The sequence below is a fragment of the Hesperophylax consimilis genome, chromosome 1 (genome assembly GCF_061612785.1).
Source record: "Hesperophylax consimilis isolate HC1 chromosome 1, BYU_Hcon_1.0, whole genome shotgun sequence".
In the NCBI taxonomy this organism is placed as follows: domain Eukaryota; kingdom Metazoa; phylum Arthropoda; class Insecta; order Trichoptera; family Limnephilidae; genus Hesperophylax; species Hesperophylax consimilis.
Genome location: NC_142836.1, coordinates 28,716,231 through 28,739,481, shown reverse-complemented (window position 1 = coordinate 28,739,481; position 23,251 = coordinate 28,716,231). Strand labels below are relative to the sequence as shown.

Sequence of the window (23,251 nt, the reverse complement as noted above, 5' to 3'; positions counted from 1 at the left end):
AATACTATGATATCTAAAACGTGTATTTCTATAGTTTAAAATTTTTGACAAATGTAATTTTTATGTAGTAAATTACTAATCGTCTTTTGAAAGACAATTATAATATCCCGTTATTTTCACGGTTCTGTGCTAACAATATAATATATGAGTTGGTAAATAATATTTACAGAGCTTTATGCGTCAAATGATAATTTTCAAATGTAAAACAAACTTCTAGAATAATGCTTATATTCATGTTCCCAAAACACGAACAAATAAAATTTCCGTAACAAACGTTTCATCTGGTCCGGAAAAGGAGAATTTTATATTATAACCGTCAGGCATCAACCCTAAGGGGAAAGCAGTAAATTCTGTCGGTTGTCAGCAGAGTTTACTTATGCAGGAGGTATTTCGTAGTCTAGGATAAAATACAAGATAGGTATCTAGCGGAGATGCGATCCCATTTCAACATTTTTTTCAAAGTTTTTCCAAACTAGAAAAATACTAAGGGTAAACGGAAAATATATTTTTATTATGGCGCCAATTTAATTATTTTAGGAAAAACCGGCTTTTGCAATTTCATTTTTTTATTATTATTTAAAATACAAGGAAATATTAAAAAAATAAGTACATAAAAAAAGAGAAAGTCAAAGCCCGTAAGCGGGAATTATAATAATTTTGAACATATTTCTATGATTTAAGATGTTATAATTATAAATAAAATATTAAGTTTTATACGAGGTCTTAGTTTTCTAGGAAGAATCATACAAAACGGAGTTATAAGCGAGATAAAATTTATTTAAAAAGAAAAAGGTAAGTCTGTCTAGGAGACAATACAATACTGTAACATATTATTATGTGTCACAGATGATGACATATTTTTCAGTGAAATTTATTCATGATTTAATATGTTTTTTTTAGTGTTAATGTTTTCACTCAATATAGTCTTTTCAAAAGTAGCAAGTAGTGAGTTGTAAATTTTAGGGGTAATAAAATTAATAAGCCTTTGGGCTAATCTGGTCTTACAATGGAGCCAAGCGCCGTAACTTTGGCTAAAGGTCCAAAATATAATTTTCTTGAAGTAAATTTTCATTAATCTTAACATTTTAAAGCATAACTTGAGAAAAGTGTTTTTTCCTAAAATAATTTAATTAGCGCCATTTATGAACGTGAAGATTATAACTTATGTTACGTTTACCCTTAATTTTTATACTGTAATGTAATGAGATAAAAATATTATTATAAATTAATACATTGTAATAACAAAAAAATGCTGTGACATAAGTTCAATTGCCTTCGCAGTTATTTGAATTTAGAATAACATTGTAAATATTATTGTTGATTCTATTAGTAGGGGCATGTAAGCTCGTAGACAGCTAAGTATTCAAAATTTTCATTTTAATATTTGGCAAATATTTAGCACGCCGTATTTTATTAAAATTCCATTAAATCAAAAGTTACTATATAATAATCGTTTCTCCCCAAATTTGCTCGAGTTTTATCGTTATTTCATTCTAAAATTGTAAGTAATATAGATATATAAAAGCTCCATAACTCATGATAGATCGACAAATAGAAACTATAAAAAATACGGATTAAAAAGGCTGTGCAAATTTCATACCGCCAGAACTCTTTGTTATTATTCAACAAATAGATTTTCTACTGCATATTAACTAAGATCTTTATAAAAGTTGTAAAAAAAAAGAAGATTATGCGTGATGTGATGTTTGACTGAAAATGTAGAAAGGGGGGTGTGACGAAAATGAGCTGTGAGACGGCCCATTCTCTCTACCTAACCCTTCGGAGAAATGAGGTGATGGTTACGTAGATTTTTAGTACCTGCTTAATTACGTAGTTTTGCTGGCACTACCTTATATTGTCCTAGCCGTATAGTGTGTAGGGGGCGGAAGAAGTTAGGCAGGCGGATCACTGATTTCTTCTTGTACACGAAAGTCGTCTCCTACAAAAAAATAGAAGCATACTCTCCTACAAGCATAATGAAGATGGAAATTTTTGAGTTATTGGAAAATACCGAATAGTGTCGAAGATATTAGCCTTCGAAATTTTGATATAAAAGAAGCCGAAAAGCTTGTCTCATCACTTCCATTGACTTCCATTGCTTGTGACATCAAGATACACCTTTGCATACGTTTTATCCAAGTTTACCTTGAAACTACATCATTTTAGAGATATCAAAAAAATACTTTTACTGTCTTTATTAACTCTTAAATTAAATACATTTCATGGAAATAAAATAGAAGACCACCTCATTATCCACTCAATAGAATATCTAAATTAGTGAGTCGCGTACATTGTAGATTGTAGGAATACTATATATATATTCTTGATAAAACTATGCGTTATAGGCTTGACTCCATACAGAGTATGAAGGTATGAATGCAGCTTGCTGTTAGTAGCACTCATTTTTTGTGGCGGCTGTTGATGTGGATACTAGAAGCAAAGGAAATAGACCATGAACCATTATTAGTATGAAAAAAAGTGTTCACCTATACTGCATATTATGTCTACAATCTGCGACATTGACGACAGCTATTTCTACACGAACACCAAACACATAACTTTCACTGGCTCCGTTGCATTGATAGTCAGTGCAGTTTGGCCGAAGATTTGCGACAGTCGGCATGCTTCCATGCTATATCTCCTTTTTTATTAATATAATATCTAGGACGGTTACAGAGATGTGAGACGTGAGAAGAACAGAACTGAAGAATGGATTTGTAAATGGCGCAAAATAAACTATGATTGAGATTGGAAAAAAGAGGACTATGATTGCCGTCAACTAGTTACACTTACAAGCCATTATCCGAAAGTAAAGCCGGAGAAATACTCATTCTCATGTTTCCCACAGCAACTTATAACGGGTAATCCGAAGAATGAAAATAATCAATTGATTTGAGTTATTTTAACCAATAGGACGGGGTGCAAAATATATAGGGAATCACCACTGTAAGCAATTTATAGTTTATAATAAAAACACATAAATTATGATGAGCCACAAAATGAATGCTTTTTACAATTACGCAATTTATAGTTGATGTTGAGGTTTTGCGCAGGGCCCCGGCCGGCCCTATGCGGGCGCAATTGAAGCAGTCCGCTCCGGGCGCCGAATTTTTGAGGCGCCAAAGCGCTGATAAAACTTTACTTTGCCTTTGAAAATATATTTTTCACAAAAACGGCACTACACAAAAATAAATATCATCCAAATATTAATGATTACACTGATCACATCCTAGACGTTTACTGGTTTTAACAAGGGGCGTCAAAATTTTATTAGCGCCAGGCGCCTTTTGGCTCAGAGCCGGCCCTGGATTTTTGTCATTTTTTAGGCATTTTACTTGCAATATTATTTATGAGTTTAAATATGATTTATTTCAGGAACTCGAATTGGCCAGGCCTCAGAATGCTTCGTGTACTGGAAGGATCCTATGACTAATGACACTTGGGGACTAAACTTCACATCCCCCATTGATGCCAAACAGTTCCGAGAGTGTTGTGTAAGTTGAATATTCTTATTTTAAACCTCAAACAAAACAGCAATCAAATCACTTTAAATACAGCATTACAATCAATAATGTTTTCTACAAACTAATATATTTCAATATCGAAATTTTTATATTTAAAGTCGTGTTTTATTTTTTTAACATCACAAATTATGATTAAGCTTAAAAAGTAATATTTAAGATTAAGTTGAATATTTAAGATTACATTAATTAACTGAAATATAATTTATTATTTTCATTGTATTGTCCACGGTCCTTTAACCCCCCTTGTTTTATTGATTAAAAAAATATTTTTTTAACTAAATGAAGATTTTTTTCGTTATCGAAATAGGTGCTGTTAGCATCTTATAGGTTACGTTTATTGTGATCATGTACCTAATTGACTTCCAATGTCTTTCGAGCATAATATTTCTCGGTTATTTTATCTGAACTTTTAATTATTCCAATCAAAATTTTGAAAAAAGCCAGAATACTGCGGAATACTTTCACGGATTAATGATTCAACAATGAATACGCTAAGTCATTCTTAAACTTTTTCAGAAGCCAAGTAAGGGATGTTAGTGATGCTAACAAACAAATACAAATTCTCGAATATTGGGGAAGAGATGGAATAATATTGATCTACTAATATTCTGTGTATTTTATCTATACTCTGATCCCATTGTCACTAAAAATGTTTGATGTAATTTTAAGCAATGTTCTAATTCAAATTGAAAATTTACACATTTAATTTCCCAATATTTCTATCTAAAATAAAGAAAATCAGAACCTGAATAAGCAATTTAAAGTGAACGTTATTTTTTTATTACTACCCGATACAAAAGGGAGAAACTAGTTTATTTTTCAGGCTCAAGAACTCCCCTTTTCTGATAGGGTAAATATGTCGAATATGGTATAAAAAGTCTCTCCACTAAAAATGTGTACCTACCTTTCTGTCAAAATGTAATTCATATTTACACTCATTTGTGCCAAGCCGTTTAAAATAACCAGATATTATTATAATTGTAGAATTTGTGAAGATGAATTTATAAAAAAAAATGTTCAAGATTATGCCTTTCAAACGAAGAAATTTACCTATCGAATGAAAGTAAACTTAAAAATTACGTATGTATGTGGACGGGTCGATATTGTATGTCCATTGGATCTAATTCAGTGAACACAAGCGCATTGTCTCAGTGAGGTATCTTAACTCTATTAATTCTAATGACCTGTTAAGCATTTAAAGAAAAGAAGTAGGCATTTCGAATAAAGAATTATTACTTCATATTAGTTCGCGTTACGCAGAAATATTTCACATTACATACAAAATAAGTATTTTTAATTACAATAAAAAAGTATATTTGTTAAATCTGATTTTATAAAACGGTGATCACAATATTCGTCGCCTACTAAAAAACCTATTTCCCCGTCGAACACTGCCCCGCCCAGCGCACCCCTTGCCGTTGTTGTATGTAAAGAGATTGGTGTTGCATTCAAACGTCAGCGTGACGAATTGCAGTCTCCGCAGTTTAAGTTCGCGCGCAAGGCCAGCTCCAGCTACAGTCTCAAGGACGCGCCCAACGGCAAGCAGAAGCCCAAGGCGAAGAGGAAGCCGGTGTCGACGCCGGCGAGCCCCAATCGCGCCAGGTAACAAATACTTATATTATACTAAACTACCCCAAAATACACCCTGTTTAGCTTTACATTTTTTTTGGAAAAAAATCATCAGTTTTGCCCATCTTACGCTACGTATACATCCGAGAGCCGAACTGCCGAACTAAACCTCAACTTCGGTGAATGAAATGAATCAACCGCAAATGGCGCAAAACACCACCGCCTGCCTTTCCCGTAATTCGTGGTACGGTTTGCGTTTCGGTTCGCAAATGTATACGTACCCTTAAAATTGCAATATCAGATAATCTTATAAATTAAAATGCTTTAACAATTATTACTCAGCCCTTTCGGACAGAGTTTAAATTTGAAAATATGTAGATTTAATAGGTTTTTTTCCTTCAACCAGATACAGTAAAAATTGGCTGTTTTAGTTTTTCAATTACTGGAATAACTGGCAATACGCTCTATTTTTATAATGGGTTGTAGGTAATGGTTTAGGCAATAACCATTTTCGTATTTTTGAGTTCATTCTTGACCGAATTTATTCGAATAAGTTTGTAATTAGTAAGTTATGAAGGTATTTTTGCAGTGTTTAATTTATAGGTATTTTTAAAAATTTAATAAAATGTTCTTTTTTTTGGACACAGTGTACAATTTATCATTTTATGTGAAATACGCTCTAATGTTGTTTCAAATAAAATAAGCAGTAACTTCTAAACTATTGAACGAAATAAAAAAAAAAAAAACACAAAAAAAAATCAAATAACTCTACCAATTGTTATCAAGTATCAAATATATTCCACCACTGCCGGTTTTAATTCGGGGCTGAAAGGGAAAAATAGATGGCATTTGTATAAAAAAATAGCAGGGAATATATTTGTGGATTCTGAAATATGTTTTGTTAACAATGGTCAAATTATTATTGTGTAAAATACTGGTTTTTCTAAAAAGACACATACCTACATTTTGAAATTTTCAGCGTTTAGACCACCAAGTTGTAACTTTGGTAACTACAATGCAATAATACAAAAATAATAGGATAAATCTCCGTAAGAATAAATAAACTATCCAGAGAAAATATTCCTTTTGCTACACAGTAAAATAATCACTCTCACCAAATACTGGTTTTTGCCAAAAATATACAATAAATAGTATATTTTATATAAGTTTAAACTTTTGGATAACCTAATGTTGTGTAAATAATACAAATGTTGGGATAAATCTCACTGTAAATAAATTATGTCCCCTACAAATAACCGCTTTGTTACACAGTCTATACATAATTGCAAAACCCACAACGATATGCCCAAATTAAACACTTACTCGGTCTTACTTATTTTTTGTAAAATGTCGGCTAAGAATAGATTGTAACTTTGTAGATTGAACACAACATGCGTTTTAAAACATAAACATTACGTTCAGTTAGGCAAGCCAATAAAGTAAATGCTTTCTTCAAACACGTTCGGTACCTACCAAATATATATATTTTTTAAAACCGCGCATAATCAGTACAAATCTGTATAAAGTTACGTGAAAATATTCACTATAATGTAATGAAGGCGTGTCTCTCAACGGGTCGCTTAGGTTTACTGTGGTCTTTTGATAGTCATGTGTCACTGTGTATTTTCACCCTCGCCCTTTATCATATGGAATAAAGGGCAGTGTAGTCAATATTCGTTGGAACTGAATTAACTTAACCTTTCAAAAGCGGGGTATCTTTAAATCGGTCTCTTTTGTGGTGACATTCATTCACTTTCTATGTAACACAAATTAAACTATAGTATGTAAAATAAAATCACCGGAACAAAACAAAAACACGAAAAAAATGACCAGGAAGCTTGAAATCCTTACAGACCTTTTTAAACCCAACGGTGAAATGACATTTGTAAAAAACTTTTTTTAAGCACATCTATTTAAATTTTCTATTTTATTTTTATGAAAGAATGAATCTTGGAAGTGGAAATTAACCCACTTGTAGATGACAATGCATTCTTTCAACTTGGTGGCACTTTTGCATACACACACGTGCACACACGCATTTCTCAGATTCAAAAAAAGACATTTAAAAAGTTCAAAGCAGAGCCACTCCTTGGCGAGGAAGGATCGATTCCCGTCAACCAAAAAGAAAGTATTTTTATATACAACTTTTAATAAAAATAGATAAACCATAGTAAAAACATTGTTTTAACGGCTTGATTTTTTTTAATTTGCTTTCAAATTGATCCACATTTTATAAATATTTTTTTTCTTACTCTCCGGATTTTAAGAAGATATCGGATTAATTAATCCGTACACAGTGTGGAGAAAAAAATTTGTTGTTGTTCAAATATGATTTAAGATTTTCACGGCCAAAAGTATTTTCGTTATTTGTTTGTGGCTAAAGAAGGAGTGCAACACGACATAACACCCAAAAACAAATAACAAAAATTGTTGTTGTTTCTCACTAGGGTTTCTTATTCTGAGGCGGCCTGTAGTTCTTAAACTTTTGTATATAGTCAAGTTGTCTTTACATCGTCTTCATACTGTTTGCATGTTGAATATCACTTTGTTCTCTCAGCCATGTTTTTACTTTTGTTTTAATTATATTAATTTCCGTTATTTTTTATGTTTGATTTGGTAGCATAGAACTTAATATTTCTCTGTCCAAAAGATGTGTTCAAACTGTGGGTAACCAGCATATTTACGACATATTACAATTATTACTGATAACTCAAAGACATTCGACTCGTTTTTTAATTAAAATCAATAACCAGTAAGTTACAGTTAAATTGGTTAGATATATCTTAACAGTGGCTCCTACGACATGATTTTTTCACTTTTATCCGAAGATTATAATTTAGAATGAGCATAATGAATGATCTTATCAGTTTCGTGTAAAACGCTTTTAATTTTACTGTAAGGCATTCTTGAAGCGATTTTAAAATATTAAAATTCTTTGAGAACACGAATGAAATGAACACAGTCGCAATATAAATATCATTGTTTTTTTACAACCTAGGTACATAATTATTCCAATTTTTTTTTACTTGTTGATAAATTAACTTCAGTGGTTGACATTTCATCATTTTCTCCAGGTATATGTACAATATGACGATATAATACATTACAAAGCATTACAATGGAGCTGTATTGATGTTAAACTTTTGTTCATTTATCGCTCTGCGTATTTCCAATATGAGAGGGAGTTTAATCATCCCGCAAGTGGCTACTAAATAATGACGTAGAAAGCCAATTAACTTCCTCCCTAGTATGCATAGTGTTATTATGCGGAGGTTCCTAAGGTGTATTATAAGCCGCACCTGGGCTCCATACGCCACCTGAAATATTCATGAGAATGGTGCAAGATGTATTAATGTTAAAGGACAAAGGCGTGTCCTTCATAGCTATGCTTCAGATTGATTTTATTAATAGTTTTTCTAATTTGATTTGCAAACGCTAATACGTATTAGCGAACTAATTAGTTCAGAAGTGAAATATGGGTTTCTCTAAAAATTAGAGTTTTATTTGTTTAACAAATAACCAACTAAAGATAATTTTTCTGTAATACTAAAGTAGTAATAAAAAAATAAGGTAAATTTATTTTACATTTGTCCACACTTGATTATTTAACATTTAGGTATATACATATTTTAAATTGGTCCACATCTGACTATTTAAAGTGTAGGTAAATATATTTGACTTTGGTTCACACTTGACTATTTAAAGTGTATGTATATATATTTGACATTGATCCACACTTCTGACAGTTTTAACATAAGTAATGATGGTAAAATGAATTTCTATTGACGTTATTACCGTTTTTGTCTAGAATGTTATATTGATTAAGGTTTTGGTTTTTATATATATTGGAACTTACTTTACGAAGGAAATTATTGAAAGAAGAAGATGTCCCGGTGTAAAATGCACTAAATTCGGAGGTGATTTGTCAAAGTTTTAAGATTGTTTCCAGCTAGATGAATTTTTTGAAACGTATTGTTTTTGAAAAAAATGGAATTTCAAAAAAGTTATTTATAAATTTACTTCTACCATTATGTTAAATCACCTCACGAAATTAGTGCACTTTACTCCCGGACCCTGTTTGCTATATACGTATAATGGCACTAGCTTACATATTATAAGATCTTGTTGCAAATATTTATCAAATCTCTTGTTATGTTCAAAATTTTACTGTCCCCCGGAGGGTTATTCCGTCAAGAATGCCTTTTAAAATCGTGTTTTGATTTATTTTAACACGTGCATTTGCATTCAATTTAAAAGAGGACGAAATTATCTCAAAAAATGTCTAGTACGTAAATATTTTTAATTTTTCCGATTTTATGACCGGGTTAAATCTTCCCCACAGGAAAAACTAAACCCTTCCACACACTTTTCCACAAATGATCATCTAGTCAACCAACATTATGCAAGTGCATTATATAAGCAAAATAAATACAAAACAATACAAGAACAATACGTCAACTCACCAGAGATCAAATGGGAAAATAATTCACCGACTCCAGATATTTTCATATCAGAGGGTTCGGCTCGGTAGAACTCCTAACAAGGCCTATAAATCCTACTGATCCCTCAACATAAATATTTAAAAAATCTTTCGTTATCCTACATGTATTTAATATGACTGATTTTTTGCATTTTTATTTATTATTTTTTTGATAGATCTAAAACGTCTAAATTTTTAATGAGAGAGCTAGGTATAATGCAAGTAGCCGAAATAACAAATGGTAATATTTTTATAGTCTGAGAATGCCAATTTTTTTTTATCTCATCTCTTAAATCTGCGTATTTTCTTATTTTTTCATTAACAGATTTTTGAATATTACAGGAATTTGGAATAGCGACATCAATCATACAAGTTATTTTTTTTAATTTTGTCATGTAAAACTATATCGGGTCTATTATGACTAATCGTTCAGTCTGTATATAGTAATTATTATTATTATTGATCGGTCGGTGGCAGAGTTGACATCGCGTTTGGGTCCCACCCAGGCGTAGTGTGTTCAATTCCTAAGCTGGATCAGTCCTCCATCACAACACAAGCAACATTTTCAGCTTACTGTGGTGGTAGTAGGAGATTTTCAAATATTGTCAGGTTATTCGTAACCCGGGAATGTTTGTCTTTCTTTCATAAAAAATAAAAATAAATATAAATTAAAATATAAGTTAGTAAAGTAAGTTATACAAGTTTTCATAAAAGGTTAAGCAAAAAAAATTATATGTCTTCATAATAATTTTTTTGCTTAACTTATTATGAAGACATATAAGCTAAGCAAAAAAGGGAGTTTCTCGATTTCCTATATCCTGTTTGATTTTTTTTGATATTATGAAGACATATAAGTTAGTTAAGTAAGTTATACAAGTCTTCATAAAAAGTGAAGAAAAAAAAACTGTTATAATATGTTTTCATAGTAAATTTTTTGCTTAACTTATTATGAAGACAAATAATGAAGGCATTATTTGCTTATCTTATTATGAAGACATACAAGTTAAGTAAAAAAAGGGAGTTTCTCTATTTCCTATAGCCTGTTCGATTTGGTTTGTAAATAACGTGATTGTTTATTTTCCAGGGAGCCACAGTGCACTTGTATGACTGCAGAACAATACAATCGTCTCAGGGCGCAAGATCCTCGATATCGTAAGTCGTTTGTTTTACTGTATGATTAATTAGTTTTCATAAAAACAAATGTATCATCTTTCTGTATTGCACGTAAAGAGTAAATATTGTTCTAGTGAAAACAAGACAAAATTTCAATTGAAAAAAAAATACGTTTGTCGTTTATGATACTTAGGAGATTATTAACCAGTTTCTTCACAAAACTTAAATTACACCAGAACTTAAATATAACCTTCACAGAACTCGAAAATCATCTTTTAAATTTGACGAATTGTTGAAATTATCTTAAAGGAGCCGTATTTAGTCTAATGTTGAATTTAAGGCGATGAAGTATTCATTTTTTGCGGAAAATTTCCATCAATTTCTGTCGATTGTCATAATTTTATCTGTTTGTCTCTGTCCTCCTCAAAATATTTTATTTTACACAGTAAAAGAAGACAGATCAAAAAGTACAAGTAGCTTTTCGCTATTTGCTGAAAGTGTTCTATATTCAGTCCATATTACCTACTTTGTGCACTTTTTATCACCATTTCATATGAAGCATTTTTTAATTATATCCCACTCATTAATACTCGATTCAAAGCCATAATCACTCTTGTCAACAACCATTATACTGGCGTGTCCAAATACTGGTTCCAAATATACCCGCAATAAAAAGTAGGTTAAATAAATAATACGTCAAAATAATATAATAATACACAACATTTTTTTTATATGATATGAATAGACTTAAATTGTAGGACAGAAGGATTATCACTAAATTGGTATTACTATATATTTTTTTAAAATATTTTTTTGGACAGTCCAGAATGCTTTCATTTATATTTCGGATTCCACTACATAATACTAGACGCCGGGAATTATTTCAGTGCAGATATTCTGGGACTAACAACCACATGTATTCCTTATTGCCCAGAATATTCAATATGGGAATAACAGAATAGGGAAATAATTATGCCAATGAACATCCTCAATTTATCACTAAATAAATACAAAAGTTATGTGTTATGTTACTGAGGAAGTTCAATTATGTGTAATACTGTAAAAAAATTGAATAACCGTGGTATGTTTTGCAGGTTCCTCGACTCTTCCGCGCGCGACCACTCGCGCTACCGAGACAGAGGGGGCCAGAGCTACCGGCACTGCGACCGCCACCGCCCCCGGGGCCGTGCTGGGAGATAAGGTGGCCGCAGCCACGTCCAGCACCTCCCTGTACGACAACGTGAGCGGGGCGGCCCCGCCGGCACCCGCTACTGCTCATGCAGCGCATACTCTTCCTCCTAAAGGTACTATTGCTTTTCATACAAAGTTTTTAGAATTCACTAGGTTCCACTCACCATTAAGTACTCCACCGAAGCGATGTTTAAATTCAGATATAATACTGTAAAAAAGCTTATAAAACATATTAAATCTTTCTTAGGTTTCCAAAATCTGCCATAAAAAGTACACGTGCTTACACACGTTTAGTGACATGAAAATAAATATTTTTTATTTTATTGTAGAAAATGTTTCTTTTAAATGTTTTATTCAGTTGTTTTTTTATATAGATCCGATAAAACTGAGTAGTATTCAATTCGATTGTAAGAAATCTCTCATTTTTTTAAAATTTATTTCTTGATACAATGGGTATTATTAATAATTAAGTTTTCTTGATACGTATAAATTATAGTTTGATATTGAAATAAGTTTTATTTCTAGCAACAAAAATTTTACGTGATGCATATTGTAGTAAGCATAAAATAAAATAAAAATAACCGTTGAGGTGCTTTATGGGCGTGTTTCGTGTTCCCAATATCATCCCAATTAGGTCTATATTTCCATACAAAACTGTGTTTCAATATGACTACGAAATTAAAATGGGATACCAAAATACAATTTCAGGCTAGTGGTACCAAGTTAGTGGCATCTTTTTCCATTCAGATTTATATGGAAGCACTTCTAGTTTTCTTCTTTATTCAGTGGGAGTAATTTACTAACTATTATATATTTTCTACGTTATTTAGTTATGCATAGTTATATGTATTGGGATAGAAATAAAGATACATTATATAAATCACTATTATTACTATTCTCTTAAGCAATGCTTGTTGTATAGAGCAGTCGAAATAGTTTACATGAATTGTAAATTGTTATGAATGTACTAATATCTCAGTAATAAAATACTTGATTATTCTTGTTAAAAAAATATAATAATTTCTGATGTGATGTGAGTAGGGTGAGTATGTAACGTTCTTAAATACATAAAAAAATACATAATTCTTATAATTTTCAATACATAATTATAATGATTTCATACTGCCGCCACAATAGTTGATGGTGTAATGGTCAGCTTAGTTGCCTACCAAGCTGTTGATCGGGGTTCGATTCTCGGCCGTGACAAATTTAATATTTATTTTTTTAATTTTTACATAAATTTAAAAAAATACATTTATTAATTAATTAAAATGTATTTTTCGTCGACAAAATTTTTTCATGACTCTGCGCTAGTATTACCTATTATTAAACATTTAAAATTACGTTGTTCTCAATCGAAAATCCTGCTGAATGGCGTCTGTACTTTTAATATTATATATTTTTTTATTTTATAAATACTAACTAAATCATACTAGGCTCATGCCTGTATTATGGTATTCGTACACGATTTATGTAAGAATAACAATATTCATAATGAACTTCTTTACACTTATGTACTTCTTCATTGCAGTTTTTTGAGACTTCATTTTATTCAGACAAATTTATTAGAACAACCAGTATTGTTGTCTCTGTAAAAACAACCGGTATTTTGATGTCTCGGTAAAAACAATCGGTGTTGTGATGCCTCGGTAAGAAATCAAAGAAAATTAATCTTTTATTCGCTTTCATGGTTGATCATCGCACTACATCAAATAACTTGAACTTGAACTTTTAAGCATTTTTTATAATCCAGATTTCTGGATTATAAAAAGTGCTTAGATTTTTCAGTATTTCTGAGTTACTACATTCTTGTGAAAAAGCCACAATTTCCTTTCTAACCATAGTTTTATATAAAATTATGATTTACGAAGCGAACCTAATGTCACTAGCACATTAGAACAAACTTGCAAAGAATAGTCTCCGCTTATGACTGTGAAGAAAAATTATTAATAAAAATAACTAATTGATTTATTGTTTGTCGCATGAAGGCATCACTCGCTCAACCGATGCAGGCGGACAGACAGGCACTGGCAGCAGGATCAGCAAATCCCAGGATACTTCCACCATGACCGCCAGTACCCCTACGGTGGCAAAGACGGTCACCGCTTCTGTTGGCACACAAAATAATGTAAGTTCAAAATCTCTTTGGAAACAAATCTACTGCTTAGGAATTCACGCAAACTTAATAATTAACCCCGAACATATTTATGGTGAAATGACAGAAGAAGATTGTCATCTCACGCGAAGGCGGCCTACATGGTCGAGGGGTAAGGCTCTCGACTAGCAAGCGGGAGGTCGTGGGTTCAAACCCCGACGTGCGCAAGTAAATTAATTTGATTAATTTGTCTTGTTTCACGAATAATTCATTTAAAATAACAAATAGTATAATTGCAGCACGTTCCAGAGTGGAAGATACTCTCAGTATCACCCTGGTGTACGACCACCATTCAGAATTGAAATGTTGCTTGAAATTGCTTTAGCCGTGATTGGTGACCAGATCTTCACCTTCTTAATCTTCGCCTCACAACCATACCCCGATTTGGGATGCAGTAGTCTCACTAGCTCCAGACGGTTGGGAGCAGTTGTGACTTTTGTGCGGTATTATTATAGGTAAAAAAGATCCTTTTGTATTTTGGGTCTGTCGTCTCTACTAGATTCTGATAAAAATATTACAATGTTAAAGCTAATGCAGGTTTATAAGCTCCAATTAGTTAATTCTAATAAATTTAATTAGTATTATATAATATTGTTCATTTTCAATTCAAATCGACGAAAATGACGTAAAAAGAATTAGGTCAAAATTGCCGAGTATATCGAGGCGTTATCTCGGTAAGACAGATATTCTGGGTTCGATTCCTATTTGCGATCGTTACCTGTTATTTATTTTCTGTCTTGTTCTATTTCACGTTTCGTTAACATTTATTTGTATTATCTTCTTCTTTAATTAATGAATTTAAATGAATTACCAACAGTTTTTTTTAGCAAAATTATATTTAATTATTGAAGACAATATTAGCGATTTCTAAACGAAAATCTGAAACAGAAAAATCAGAAAAGGATACGGTCACATCTAGGACACGAACCCAGGACCCTTGTCTTTCAGGGACAAAGGTGTCCGTGTCCCGGAAAGACAAGGGTCCTGGGTTCGTGTCCTAGATGTGATATAATAAAGTTATTCCGAAAAATAAAAATTATATTTGATTCACCAAAAAAATATTATCGTAATATTTAATTTTTAGATTAAAAGTCGTAACGCATTTTTTGCTGGAGTTGCGCGTCGTTCGGACTTTCCTGTAAATAGCCCTATTGTAAATCTGAGCCAAAAACCACCATTCAATACAAAATGAAACGAAAATTGTTTAAGTGAAATTACAGTTATTATGTTATTTTTCACTCACTGCACTTTGCTTTTCCAGATTGGAACAGGTGAAGAAGCTCAAACAGTTCAGGCAGGACCCCAAGGAGGTCAAGGAGGGGGTCAGGAACACAAGTCCGAAGGAGTCCAGGCCGGAGGGACCCTCATAACCGGCAGCAAGACCTCCAGCACCAACACCAGGCCCGGCAAGGAACACATGCACCACGTACTGACGCAGGCCAAGAGCATTGACTATGGAGATATTGATATGGTAATAAAACAAGCATGCAGTACCTAATACATTGAAATAGTTTGATCACAGAATGCCGTTTATACCTACTGTCAAGATTCTAGACAGGTATGTATATGTAGATGCTTTTCCTACATCATAATAAAATTAAGGCGATGCACTACGTCTTGTAGTATTTTAAATTGAGCGGCTATCAATAACAACCCTTACGTAGATGGCGATAAGGTTTAAATTCCCGCTTAACTTTATTTTCCAACTACACCCAATCGTCTGGAGCCAGTGAGACTATGATATCCCCAATTGGTGTATATTGGGAAGTTGAAAGTAGTGAGAAGAGTTAAGTAATGTGGAAAAGGATAGTGGTAGAATACCTGGCTATTCAAATCTGGTCGCAAAAAACGGTTAAAGCCATTTAAAGCAATGTTTCTATTCTGAATGGCTGTCTTTTACCAGGGTGATACTGAAAGTACCGTCCACTTTCTATCTTTCCGAAAATTTACCATGTATTATTCTTTTTAATGAATTAATTGTAAAATTAATTTAATGAATTCAAATAATGAATTAATTGTGAAATTGATTAATAAATTCAATTAATTAATTAATACAATATTTATATGGAAATAACTAATTAATTGTGAAATTAATTCAATAAATTTAAATAATGGAATAATTATGAAATTAATTCAATAAATTGAAATAATGAATTAATTCTGAAATTTATTCAATAAATTCAAATAACGGATTTATTTTGAAATTAATTCAATAAAAATTTCTTGCGCACACCTGGTTGGATTACGCGAATTCTGGATTAGTAGTCGAAAGTCTTTCCCCTCGACAACAGAAACCATCAAACTACCTTCCTTTCTCAATTACTCGCCTTTCCATCTACATATAAGCGATACAAAGGAAATTAATAATTTTATTAAATTGACAGTTTTCACTTATTAACGACATTTCTAAATTCTAATAACCATGATTATCTGGAATTCGACGCCATGAACAAATTACGTACTGAATTTCACATACTAATAACACTATTAGAATTACCCATGGACGAAATTACACGTGGAAGAAATTACACATGGGGAGAATTACACCCTCTGGATTTATATATGCTAAAAACGCATATTCTTTTAAACTTTATCTAACATTTAACATCTTTTTTTAATGTATCAGTTTTAGAGTTTTTAAAAGAAGTTCATAGGTAGTAAACTTCAGATTTGATAAAAAATCAACAGTTAAGTTAAGGTAGGGTTTTTTGGCGAGTGTCACTTTAGTAGGTGTAATTTAAGGAGGTGTAATTCTCTCCACATCTGGTTTGGTTCATATGTATTTCCAAGTGTAATTCTGGCGGTATTGGCATATGAAATTAACGTCTAGTTAAATTCGTCATGTAAGCCTGGAATTCGAGTAAGACGCTAACACATATTGTGATTTTAAGCAGGTTCGTGAAGCCGAAATGAGGGCTCATCACCATAACGTGATGAACAATAATACAAGCACTGCAAGGAGGAACAAATCGAAGAGTACCGAAGACATGAACATGGGTATGATGTTTATTATATTTTGATACCACTGTCCACTAAACCACTTAGGTACGTTCTCTATGACTTTAAAATGATTTAAAGTTTACAGAAATCAGTTGAACCAGGAGGTTTGTACTAATAATGAAATAAAATCAGCATTAATAAAGTATTACAAGTTCCCTTTTTCAATATTGTGAGATTTAAAGCATTAGCTATCAAATATAATCCTCAATTTTTAAATCCTAAGGTAGAACTTTTCATTTATCGTAACCATAAAGCAGAAAACCTGTGGTTTGAATCACAAAAACTCTCAAACTGCAAGACATGTCGTCAGGTAATTTGCTCAGCTTTTTATGTCTGCCACTTCTAAGTCACACCAAAGTTTTTCAGGTCACAGCGTAAATTACATCATAAGCTTTGAAATATACGTTTTACATTTTTGTATAAAAAGCCACGATTTCGAATATCCAATAAGAAGTAGTACCTGTGATGAAACTCGGATGTAGCTGATGTAGTGATGTATAGTGTAGCTGATTCTCGGATGTAGTGGTAACTATTGGGAGGGGAGGGGGTGATATTTCACCACCTCCGAGTGAAATAATGCAGAGTATTTCGCTAATGCAGACTATCGCTACTCACTTTATTTCAAGAACATGTTTGTTTTTACCGCCCTTTCCAAATGACTAATTATCTACGAGTAAAAAGACTATTTCGTAAAACAGTTTTAAGTGAATCATCAATATTTTACAAAATCCTTCAATACACATTCAATTACTTGTTAGACACGATGAAAAGAAATCTCAATACATTGTGAAAAACCATCTTTATTTAAAAAGAAATCCTAAATTGTGGAATTATTACAAAAGAGAAATATCTACATTTTTAAAGAAAAGTTTCACGTAATATCCTGCATTTCATATGGCCAGCAAAATTTTTGTTATTAATGAAAAAAATATTTTTTAATTTTATTTTATCTTTCAAAGTACCTAACTACATCTAAAAACAATAATGTATAAAATGAAGAATAATTAATTGATTTTTTTATTATATTAATACATAGATACAAAAACTGCATAAATATTAAATAGACAAAAAAATTTATAGGGAATCAAAAATAAAGATTCTTTGGTATATAACTGGGGGTCTACTCAGATACTTTGAAATAACATATTATATTTATAATAATGGCTCTTTTACATTAGACATATATCTAAGTAATTTCACTTTTTGATAGATGTTCATTTTTTTGTGAAAATTTAACATTTTCTAGTATCTCTCCTCACATGACGCAGGTAAATATAGTAAACATAGGTGTCGAAGACACCTTCATGGAGAGTAAAAACAAAAAAAATAAAAAGTGTTTTGGGTAGAAATTCTCTTTGTGAAAACGCTCCTCAGTTACTCAACATTTTACTCATAGGTTGTGAAATAACGCATCAAAGTATACAGAAGGACAAATGACGGAAATTTTTACCTGATATTTCCGAATCATCTCTCTCATCATCATTAACTGTAATTAAAGTGAAGCAGCTTCGCAACTGGTCAAATGTGATAAACTGTATTTATAGGTAATCAAAATGGCATATCTTTAGACTCCGGCACCTTGAAGCGGATGTTGAAACCGATGCCTTCGACAGAGAGTCCGGTGACGTCACCGGAGGCCGGTCGCAGGCGCTACGGAGGACCTTACCATCATCAGCCGACCAATAACAACCCGGGCAGGCAGAGCGCTCAGTCAGGACGTTTCCAAGGATCTAGGTAACTTATACATAATTTATTATTATCTATTTAGAACATTTGTAAATGAAGGATATTAACGCAATAATAAATAACATGCTTAAAACAAATTAGGTTCCATACTATCGTTTTGGTTTGATAATGTTTACTTATAAATTCATGGTATATCTCTGTTATACTAAAATAAAGTCGCTATCCGCGTCTGTCTGTTTGAGCGGTTAGTTCTTCAAAACTAAAAATGATATTGGTAGGGTTAACCTTACCTTACCTAAATAAATTTAACATAACCTATCTTAACCTAACCTAATTAAACCTTACCTAACTTAACAGAACTGTTATTACTTTTGAATACTTGGCTATAATCAATCCTTATTAATTTCAGTAAAAAACATAATGGAATATCATTTTCCGCGTTAAATTGTGCAGGTGAACTTTCCCCGCGATAAATATACCATAGTAAATTTTGCGCTGAGAATTTAACGGATAACATAGATACCCTGTAATGTTATTCATAAATGTGAATTCGTCCTGGTGTAATTCTGGCAGTAATATTTACTTGAAATTCGAATTTTGGTAATTTCGTTCTCAACAAATTGGAGAAACCAGTTTTCTTTGAAATCGGTGTAAATTGCACGTCCGATTAATAACGAAGACCGCACTATGACAACACAAGCGATATCCACCTACTTTCCAAAGACTTACAGATTAAGATGGTATTTTGAGGTTTGTGTGGATTAAAATATTAGATTTGCTGGCACATGGAAAAATGTGCTTTCTAAAGCTGCAACACTGAATATAATAATTTCATAGATGTTCCTGGGAAGAAAATATATTTTAACTGGTAGTAGTACTTTGTGGCACTATTTTAACCTTGGACAGCCTCAATGTGCAGCAATTATTGTTTACTTTACCACGTTATTCTATCAAAGTAGTTTCATAAAATTAAACAGTTTATCTGCTTTACTTTTTCGTATATTCCGGGTCTTTTCAAGACTCGTATTAATAAATCCCTTCCTACAACTCAAAAGCTTCTCAACGCTGCCCAACCAGGTGGTGACATAGTTCTCCTACCTTTACACTGTACATACAGGGACGCTCGTGGGAGGTGATAAAAAATAATTATGTCAGAAAGTTAATAGTCAAGTTCTGTAAAAGTTCTATTATTACGAAAAATAAGTATTCCCGATTTATTAAAAATATCTTCAATTTTTTGGGAATACGGCTAAAACCGGGACTGCAGGCCGCTTCCTGATAAACTTTTAGTAAATTCGTAATAATATCGAAACACGTGTTCGTCCACTTTTGTCTTAGTAATATATAATGACGAAATGTGAAAATGTTTAGATTTTTATGAACACGTGTTCCGACATCATGACAAAACATTGATATTTTACTGAAAATTTATCAGGATACCTATCAATTCATTCTTGAATGTCCTGAAATGCCGTTTCAACTGGATTACGAATAATTTGACAAGATTCTTTATAAATTGGCAATATTTTTTATCAGTAAGTTTTCTCCGTGTTTATTTCAGGTTTGTGAAACAACTGGCCCATAACAGGATTTAAAAATTGTGTTATGATATTATATTTGAGGTGAAACAGAGCCGATATTACAAAATCAAAATGGTGGTAAATGTCAATAACCAATTAGCATATATTTTTTTCGACACGCGGAAGTAAATGTTAGCAAAATAAGTTCATGAAAATAAATTTATCATCTTGAAATCTTTTGTTTTTCAGGTCTTCTCATGAAATCGGCCGCCAGCAGTCGGTGAGCGGCCAGGTAGGCGGCGGGGGCGGGGGCGGCGGGGGAGGGGGCGGCTACCCAGGGCGGGGCCTGTATCTGGAGCTGGAGCGCGACCTCTCCCCGCCCTCGGATAACGTGATGTTTGACAACCAGTGCTATGCCACCACGCCCAGCTCCTCCAACGGCAACTCTGACCAGGATCAGCCTCATCACTTCCAGGGGAGACGGCCTCACCATCATCAGGTTAGTTTATTTGAGGCGTGCAGAAGTACCGGATTATCTTTGCAGGAGGAGGGGGTGGTTTGAGCATTCTTGTGCAGATTGTAAAACCGCGGTCGATGTGAAGAATTAATGAAGAGACCAAAGTTTATAAAAAAATTAAAGATTATAAGTAGTAGGAAAAAACAGTAACATAAATGCAATAATAATTATTTATGTGTAGTACGAACCTGTTATACGAAAAATTACTCGAAAAATATCCACTAATCCTCCTGTCAGACAGTGTTATTGGATGGAATTGATTTATCAAATTGACATAGTTATTTTTTTCATTTGAATTTTTGAGCTTAACACTTATATACTTAAAAAAATTGTGCTGAACTCGTTCTATATTGTTAGAGTTGATTTTTTGTATAATGTAAAAATGTTTTTTTTATAGAGCGGAGACGGTTTACATGTAGTTCCCGTGAGCACTTAGGCCATAGGCCCATTGTGTTATCTCCCATTTTACCTCAATCCTCATTCACCCGGTCCCTTTTATAAAGTTCACCAGGGTTGACATTGGATATGTGGCTATGTCTTCTGGTTCCACAATGTGTCTTCCCAGGTCTCATCTCTCCTCTCCAATCCCCCTTGGTTTCCTGAAGGCCCCACAAGGGAAGAGAGCCTCATCTCTCCTCTCCATTCCCCTTTGGTTCCGTGAAGGCCCCACAAGGGAAGAGTTCACGGAGGTGGCCTCATCTCTCCTCTCCACTCCTCCTTGATTCCACTCCCCATTGGTTCCCTGAAGGCCCCACGACGAAAGAGTCTACCCCCCTTGGTTCCTTGAGGGCCCAACGAGGGAAGAGGGCCTAATCTCTCCTATTCGCTCCTCCTTGGTTCCCTGAAGGCCCCGCGATGGAGGACTCTTCTATTTCTTGGTTCGCTGAAGGTCCCATGGAAGAGTCCAGTCCCCCTCGGTTCCCTGAAGGCCCCGCGAGGGAAGAGGGTCTCGTCGCTCCTCTCCACTTCTTTTTGGTTCCCTAAAAGCCCCAAGATGGAAGTGGGTTTCTTCTCTCCTCTCTACTCCTCCTTGGTTCCCTGAAGGCCCCACGAGGGAAGAGGCAGTTTTCAAATGGTCCAACTTTCGTCCCAAGGGTGTCTATGGAAATAGAAGGTCTACTCCAGCAGAGCCCCGAGTGCTGGAGTAAGGTCCAAATACTCCGAGATGCAACCTTGTTTCTTGGAGGCACCGTTCGTGACACTGTTCCCCAGGTCATTCCACTTAAGCACGGCAGTTGACATTTTAGCTTGGGATGGCTATTGCAGGTCGCGTTTCCACTCCCTGAGCGATGGGTTCGCCACATTCCCTAGGCTACAAAAAGGTTAAAAATTATAATATTCAACTATTGATTTCCCAAATATTTATATATATAATTATTCATTGTCTACAAGAGATTTTGAAAAATCACCGCATTAACCTTTACGATCGCTTAAGGTAGAATTTTGATAAAATTTTGCCTAAATTTTTACGTTCAAAATATGAGGAAAATTACTGTCTTCATCTAAATCGTGTATATCCCGGGCAAAGCCAGGGACTTCCACTATTACAGAAATAAAAATGGACAAAACTCGCTTAATATCGCCCTGATGCTTTCACCACCGTTCGAAATTGAAATTTTGCTTGAAATGGCTTTAGCCGTGTTGGGTTACCAAATATTAACCGCCAGATACTTCTCAATCTTCTTCTTCCCCCATCGCCTTCCCTTCCCCACTTCCTGCAACTTCACAAAATACTCCAATTGGAAATGCATTTGTCCCACTGGACGTTAGTGCGGTATTTACATGTGTCAATTTAGTTTAATATCAATATTCAAAGAGGTTTATTGCAGGCTATACTTATTATTTTCACTAAGATTGTATTTATTTTCCCTACCATGTCTCTGTGCTATGGGAGACGAATTTTCGTACAGCTTCATGAACCCGATAAGCTTTCGATCCCTCTTTTCGTGAATCCGCTTGAAAATAATTCTTGTTCTAACCGCCAAATTATTATGTATCGGTGCATTATTTCGTATATTGTTTTTAAAACGAGTAATTAATAAAAAAAACTACTTTAACATATTACAAACATGATGAAATTACAAAGGCGTTCATTAATTTCACAACCAAATATACACGAACGGAATTACAAATGGACGAAATTACACGTGGACAGAATTACACACGAAAAAGACCTTACCCATAGACATATGAATATTAGTAGACCTGCCCTAAGTGATTAAAAGCGTATTATCCCCACTCCCCATACCGGTTCCATTGAGCCGGCTGGGCTCGCATATGGCCTCAAGTGAAATTTGAAAACGTGACGTCATCATTCTTGTGCGAACTATGGTCGAGGCATCATCGGTTCATTTTACGAAATAACACGGCAAAATGTTGACTTGTGATATGAAAACTTGTAAAAATAGATGTGAAAAAGAGAATAAACCCAATTGTCGTATTACATTCCATAAGTAAGCATTATTTTTCTTTATTTTAAGCTTATTCACACCGTAT

At 33.4% G+C, this 23,251-nt stretch overlaps 1 protein-coding gene across 13 annotated transcripts in view; it reads left to right on the top strand.

Annotated features, from left to right (window-relative positions):
• Positions 1-23,251, top strand: part of sif (guanine nucleotide exchange factor still life) — a 442,635-nt gene that overhangs the window by 51,202 nt on the left and 368,182 nt on the right. For 5 of the 13 annotated variants that reach the window (XM_089631906.1, XM_089631893.1, XM_089631858.1 and 2 more), the window contains 9 exons: positions 3,376-3,494; positions 4,984-5,126; positions 10,658-10,725; positions 11,781-11,990; positions 13,866-14,005; positions 15,294-15,503; positions 16,924-17,029; positions 18,577-18,766; positions 20,488-20,737. In XM_089631906.1, coding sequence (XP_089488032.1) covers positions 3,376-3,494; positions 4,984-5,126; positions 10,658-10,725; positions 11,781-11,990; positions 13,866-14,005; positions 15,294-15,503; positions 16,924-17,029; positions 18,577-18,766; positions 20,488-20,737 — 1,436 coding nt within the window. The remainder of the gene's footprint in view (positions 1-3,375; positions 3,495-4,983; positions 5,127-10,657; positions 10,726-11,780; positions 11,991-13,865; positions 14,006-15,293; positions 15,504-16,923; positions 17,030-18,576; positions 18,767-20,487; positions 20,738-23,251) is intronic. The other 8 variants (XM_089631928.1, XM_089631899.1, XM_089631958.1 and 5 more) reach the window with 6 other exon arrangements.